General features: G+C 56.7%; 1 protein-coding gene across 1 annotated transcript; it reads left to right on the top strand.

Moving 5' to 3' along the window:
• The first annotated feature begins 573 nt into the window (after window positions 1–573).
• SLC17A2 (solute carrier family 17, member 2) lies at window positions 574–4,579 on the top strand. Its single transcript, XM_010149013.1, has 11 exons — window positions 574–670; window positions 932–1,104; window positions 1,339–1,572; window positions 1,678–1,765; window positions 2,145–2,231; window positions 2,577–2,695; window positions 2,899–3,060; window positions 3,266–3,398; window positions 3,472–3,616; window positions 3,833–3,923; window positions 4,448–4,579. The coding sequence occupies exons 1-11, from the start codon at window positions 574–576 to the stop codon at window positions 4,577–4,579; spliced, it is 1,461 nt and encodes a 486-aa protein (XP_010147315.1).
• The last annotated feature ends 1,828 nt before the right edge of the window (window positions 4,580–6,407 follow it).

Below are 6,407 nucleotides of genomic sequence, written 5' to 3'. Positions count from 1 at the left end.
TGGCCATGGTGGTTCCCACCCGGGCAGCCGGTTCGAGTCCCGGTATTGCTCTGTCCCACCCAGGTCCCTGCAATCCCAAATCCTGCCGCGGCACATGGCTGCCTTCCACTCCCCGTCCCGGGACACGGAGCCAGGAGACCCACGACCCCCTCGTCGGTTCCCTCTGAGCTGGGGGAGACACCACTCCACGTGAGCTAACCCAGAGGGACGGGACAAGGCGGGCAAGTAGCCTCGCTTTGCAACAGCCAGGGGAGGGCAGCGGGTACCCCCAGGGCATCTTCAGGGACAACCCGGGGTGGGAGAGACCCTGCTGCCCTGCCAGGCTGTTGTGCTTGAGGGTCATAAATCACAGATGCGAGTAAGGCTGTCCCGGGGAGGTCTGAGGCTGCTGTAAAGCACTGTGCTCGGGAAGGTTGTGCCGGCACAGGCGGCCTGCTCCGCGCTCGCCGGAGGAAATGCCAGGGATCACTGCCCGGCTGCTCCCGTGTTTGTTGACGTTTGAGAGTCACTTCCCAGCAGGTCTGGACAGTTATCCTGAAGAGAAGCAGGCAGCAGCCTCGCAGGCAGGAGAGAATGCAGTGCCACGTGGACACGGCGCAGGCAGGGGAAAGGCCGGCGGCAGAGCAGGAGGAAGCCCCTCTGCTTGCTCAGCAGCCCTCCTCCCGCACCGGTAAGTCTGCAGGATGAAGTGCTGCCCCAGCAGCTTGGGCAAGTCTCCTTCCCTTCCTGCCTTCCGTCCTTCTGAAGATACAAACTGCGAAGAAGGAGGGCAGGGGCTCGGTGGTAGATGTCTGGAGGGTACCTGGAGGGAGCCGTTTGTTTGTTTGCTGCAGTAGGTGACTACCTGGCCACGCAAATCCGTAGCGGGAGGTGAGAATTAACGCCCAGCCTTTCTGACCAGCCCTGGTTTGTGCATGCTCTCCCCCCACAGGGCTCTGCTCCACTCGCTGCGGCCTGGCCCTGGTCCTGCACGTCTCTCTCTTCATGGCATACACACTCCGGGTCAGCCTCAGCATCGCCATCGTCGCCATGACTAACAGCAGCCATCCCTACGGTTGGTCTGGCAACGCTCCCAACGGCTCCCACCCAGGGTTTGCTCAGGACGTAAGTGGGAAGCAGATGCAGATAGCTGAAGGATGCTTCCCGGGCTCCGTCCGCTCTTGTTTTTGCATGAGGACAGCCTGGGAAGCAGCAAAGCCTTGAGGACAAGGAGAGTGAAGAAGAGCCTCGGTTGGTTGTACTCAGGGCTGGGATTCCTGGCTGCTTCTCCCCTTTTGCAGGAGTCTGTGCCTGGAAAACAGAGCTCTCTCTCTGACAGACATGGTTTGTTTCCTCCAGGCCCCTGTGTACAACTGGAGCGCTGAGACTCAAGGAATCGTCCTCAGCTCCTTCTTCTACGGCTACAGCCTGACACAGGCGCTGGGCGGGTACTGCTCAGGGCTGTTCGGGGGGAAACCTGTCCTGGGCAGCGGGCTCCTGCTCTCCTCCCTGATCACCCTCCTCGTGCCGCGAGCAGCAGAATTCGGCATCAGCTTCCTCATCGGGCTGCAGGTGCTGCTGGGCTTGGCCGAGGTCAGTCATGACTCCAGGCACTGCCAGACTATGAAACCTGCTCCGGTTAGCCCTGGCTGCGCTCCCCACGTCCCTTCCCTCCATGCTCCCTGTTACCCTTTGCAGGGAGTGATATTTCCAGCTCAGTACACGCTCTGGGCAAAATGGGCCCCTCCACTGGAACGCAGCAGGCTCATGAACGTTGCTGACGCTGGTAAGACTCAAGGACTTTTCCCTACCACCAATTCAGTAAGTGCAAGACCTCCCCTCACCCCCTCCTTTCCTTCTCACAGCCTCAAGTTCAAGGCTGTGGGTCCTTGGAAAGAAGCATTAGTGGTGTTCAGGCTTTCTGCCTCTCCTCCCATCCTGTGTCTTCTCTGTCTCCTTGGCTCAGTCCAACTCGAGGCAGGAGAAGGAACCCAGACACTGAAAGGACCAGACCTGAACTTGTTTGCACAGGCACTTTGTTTGTGCCACCACATTTTCCCATCACAGATCAGGGTGGAGGCTGTAGGTCTGTCCCACTCACTTCTAGTCAGGTGCTGGGGTACCAGAGTCCCATTAAAGTGACTCTTCTGATTTCTGATCCCTAGGATGCACTTTTGGGACTTTCTTTGCACTCCTCGTGGCTGGGATCATCTGCCAGAGTCTGGGGTGGCCTTTTGTCTTCTACATCTTTGGTGAGTAATGGCCCATTATGTCCCTCTACTCCGACTCTGCTGCAGAGCTCCCAAAGTTTTCCCATCAGAGCCCTGCAGGACCAGCTCTGTCCTTCCCAGACTCACACAGGTCTCTGGGCACTCTCTCTCAGGCCAGGATTAAGCCAATTTGCTGGGGTGCTATTAGGGAACGTGCCTTTGGTGAACCTTTAATGCCATCAACTCGGCCCCTTCTCCTGGGAGCGATGGATTAAGGGGAGTTCTCCCTTTCCATCTTGGCTAGCAGCAGCCTCCCTCGCGCTGGCTCTCAGCTCTCGCGCAGCTCGGCATCAGGAGAGCTGGCACTGAGAGCCTTGCTCCTCGCAGGTGGCATTGGTTGTGCCTGGTGCCTCTGCTGGTTCCTGCTCGTGTATGAGGACCCTGTACGTCACCCGTGGATTAGTGCCAGGGAGCAGGAGTACATCGTGTCGTCGCTGGCTCACCAGGTACACACAAACCTTTCAGCCGCCACTGACCACACCGCAGACACCGTGGCTCTGAGGCAGTTCAGCTGGGCTCCTTACGCAGCAGGCAGGGCTAGTTCCAGTCTTCTCAGCAGCAGGTGGAGAGGCCAAGGAAAGCCTGGACAGCCTTCCCGGGGAATGGGAGGCAGGAACAGAGGCACTGACTGATGTTTAATTCCTTCCAGGGTAGCTGTCATGGCCGCTACCTCCCACTTGTGGCCATGGCTAAATCACTGCCCCTTTGGGCGATCACCATCGCCTGCTTCTGCACAGACTGGCTGTTCTACATGCTGCTGACCTCCATGCCCACCTTCTTGAGCAGCGTCCTCCGCTTTGACCTCAGAGAGGTGAGTCCTGCCCTGCAGCTGAGGCTGGGCCCCGCAGCAGCAACAGGGCTTGGTCCCTCTGTAGCCTGGGAACATGGAGATTCCTCAGGGGCATCTCTTCCTGAAGACCAGTAGCTCTGGGACCAAGGGAGCTGCAGCCTTGGATCTCTTGGCTCCGTTGCTTTGTGCCACAGATGTGACAGATGCCTTGTTCTCTGCTCTGCAGAATGGGGTCCTCTCCTCCCTGCCTTATGTTGGGAATGGGCTGGGGCACATCCTGGCTGGGCTGCTGGCTGATTTCCTCCTGGCTAGGCAAGTGCTTGGCACAGCAGCCGTCAGGAAGCTCTTCTCAGCACTTGGTAAGGACAAGCTTTCATCTGCCATCCAGCCTTGTGTGGCCTGTTATAAAACACATCCCCTTTTCCTCCCAAGGGATGCTGCTCCCAGCCATCTTCCTGGTGGCTGTGCCTTACATTGGCTCCAGTTCCGCAGTTGTGGTCCTTCTAACACTGGCTTTGACGATAATCAGCATGACAGGGGCAGGCATCAATATTAACCACATCGATATAGCACCCAGGTAGGTGGGTCTGACCTCTGTGCCCTCCCTGCATCCTTCCTGTTCCCAACCCCCCAAGGCTACTGCAGCTCCCTTCCCTTGTTTTCCGTATCTGGTGACATTGTAAGCTAAGGAGTAAAATAAAGGCTTAAACCGCCACTGTCAGCATGACAGGCGGTATTCCTGTGAGAGTTTCCTCCCTGCCATACCCAGGAAATCTTTGCTTCCTCTCCCCAGATATGCAGGGTTCCTGCTGGGAATCACAAATACCTTTGGCATAGTTGCAGGAATTATTGCTCCTACTGCAGTTGGACTTCTCATCAGCCAGGTAATTGGAGGGCACAAACCACAAGCACATCCCTGGAAGAAAACACAGGTCTGCTCTCAGAAATGGATTCCTTGGTTTGCACTGTATCAAAAATTACTCCAAGCCAACCCCCTCTCCCAACGAACACACTTGATGTAGCACCCAGTAAACCAGAGCTCTGGACCACTTTGAGGACAGAGGGATGACTCAGAAAGAAGGAAGAGCTCCACATGGGCCCCATCTGGATGTACTTGGAGATGGGGAGAGGGTCGAGGGCGTGGGGTGAGTGAGAAGCTCTGTGCCAGGCAGGAAAGCTTCCTGAATTCAGCACAGCCCACAATGTTTCCAAAAATGCCAAGGCAGGAAGTGTATCTCCGACAGAAGGGGGTCTGGCATATGTCTTGAGCTGAGCAAAGCTCTTCTGTTGTTGGTACCGGTAGCAAGCAGAGGATGGAAATGAGTTTAATGCCAGTGAACTGGGAGGCAATCACTCCATCAAGATAAAGGGGAGAGTAATACCATTGTGACCTGTTTTTGCCCCCCAGGATCTCCAGACTGGCTGGAGGAATGTCTTCTTTGTATCTGCAGCCCTCAACCTCTTTGGCCTGATCTTCTACATCGCCTTTGGCAGCGGGACCGTCCAAGACTGGGCTAGGGAGGACGCTGCTGTGCAGTGAGAGCCACGAGCATGGAAAGATATGCAAGGGAATGGGCTGCAAACAGGCGCAGGCAGGAGCCCCCTCCACTGCCCTGCTCTCGCCTGCACAGCGAAGCTCAGCCGTGCCTTCCTGCCTGTGCAGCATCCTCGAACGATGGCACAAGCTGCACAGCCCTGCCTGCACTCTGACTCTTGAAGTGCCCAGCACCTTCACCCAGCTCTGTCCACCTGATCCCGTCTACTCCCCTGGGGAGGCACCAGCCGTTCCATCGGTGGTGCCTGCTGGGTGTTTAACCCTGCCCTCGGCCTCTGCCTGTGGGAAGGAACGCTGCAGCATGGACAGATCCTAAACAGGATCCACGGAGAGCTGGTACAGCTGGCTGTCGGCAAGCTCTGAGGAGCCTGCAGCTATTTCTAGCAAAGCTGGTCTTAGATGAAGTAAATCGATAATGAAGGAGTAACGTTGCTTTTTAACTAGTGGTTTCTCACACCCTCCGCACAGTCTCCTAATGCTTTTTTTCCTGTTCTTAATGAGACAAGCTGATTATTCATTTATCTTTCATCCTCTTTCAGAAGCAATTGAGGCAAAAAATAAGTGAGGGCATTACAGAGTTCAAACTGAGTGCAGCGCCTAGGAGGCAGGGAAGGGGATAAACTGGGAAAGCCTTGAGCTGGTGTCATCCTTACTGAGAGAGGATGCCTGCAAGCCTTCAGCTCGGGACATGGCCACTGAAGGAGATGTTTGGATGTAGAAAGGGGGGTGGATTTGGCTTGCCCCCTCTCTGCCCCTGTACTCTGCTCTTGTGAGACCCCACCTGGAGTGCTGCATCCAGCTGTGGAGCCCTCAACATCAGAAGGATATTGACTGGTTGGAGCGAGTCCAGAGGAGGCCACGGAGATGATCAGAGGGCTGGAGCACCTCTGCTATGATGAAAGGCTGCAAGAATTGGGCTTGTTCAGCCTGGAGAAGAGGAGGCTCCGAGGAGACCTCCTTGCAGCCTTCCAGTACCTGAAGGGGGCTACAAGGGTGCTGGGAGAGGACTTTTTACAAGGGCCTGTAGTGACAGGACAAGGGGTAATGGGTTTAAATTGAAAGCGGGGAGGTTTAGATTAGGTATCAGGAAGAAATTCTTCACGGAGAGGGTGGGGAGCACTGGGACAGGTTGCCCAGAGAAGCTGTGGATGCCCCATCCCTGGAAGGGTCCAAGGCCAGGCTGGATGAGGCTTTGATTAACCTGGGCTAGTGGAAGGTGTCCCTGCCCATGGCAGGGGGGTTGGGACTAGATGATCTTTAAGGTCCCTTCCAACCCAAACCATCCTGTGATTCTCTCCAGAGAAGCTGTGTTATGCTCTGTTCCCAGCTTGTCGCAGCGAGGGAGTGGGCTGTGACTCCTCCCTTGCTTGACTATGTCAAAATGGTGCCAAAAGAGGATCCAGGCCCCAGGCAGAGATCTGAAACACAGAAATGTTCCCCTGAAAGAGTGAAGTGAAATCGGATTATGTTCCCAGGTCTGGTTCAAGGAACTCTGGGGTGTGGAGGCAGCAGCAGCGCTGGCAGCCAGGCTTGGGTAAGCTACGCTGGGTGCTGCTTGGGAGCGGAGAAGTTCCAACACCTTCTGAGGCGGCAAAAGCCGCTGTGGCTCATCCCTCCCGACCTCAGCGGCAGATCCGAGCCCCTGGCAGAACCCTCGCGCCCTCCGGGGCGAGCCCGGTGGCAAAGGCAGCAGCTCAGGGCGGCGAGGCCGAACCCTATTCCTAGCCTGGCTGCGGGGCACGGGGTGAGGGCGGGCAGGGCTGGTGGTCTCTCCGCACCCACGGGCCTGAGGGACAAAATGGAGGCGGGGGCT

Source organism: Eurypyga helias, unplaced genomic scaffold, assembly GCF_000690775.1.
Source record: "Eurypyga helias isolate BGI_N326 unplaced genomic scaffold, ASM69077v1 scaffold22853, whole genome shotgun sequence".
NCBI classification, from domain to species: Eukaryota; Metazoa; Chordata; class Aves; order Eurypygiformes; family Eurypygidae; genus Eurypyga; species Eurypyga helias.
The sequence above is the reverse complement of the archived record's forward strand: the minus strand, read 5'-3'. Positions and strand labels throughout refer to the sequence as shown.

Excerpts from the sequence above, each read along its gene's own strand:
- SLC17A2 (XM_010149013.1), top strand. The coding sequence starts at position 574 with ATGCAGTGCCACGTGGACACGGCGCAGGCAGGGGAAAGGCCGGCGGCA. Across the intron at positions 671-931 it reads GCAGCCCTCCTCCCGCACCG|GGCTCTGCTCCACTCGCTGC; the intron begins GTAAGTCTGCAG and ends CTCCCCCCACAG. Across the intron at positions 3,399-3,471 it reads GAAGCTCTTCTCAGCACTTG|GGATGCTGCTCCCAGCCATC; the intron begins GTAAGGACAAGC and ends TTTCCTCCCAAG.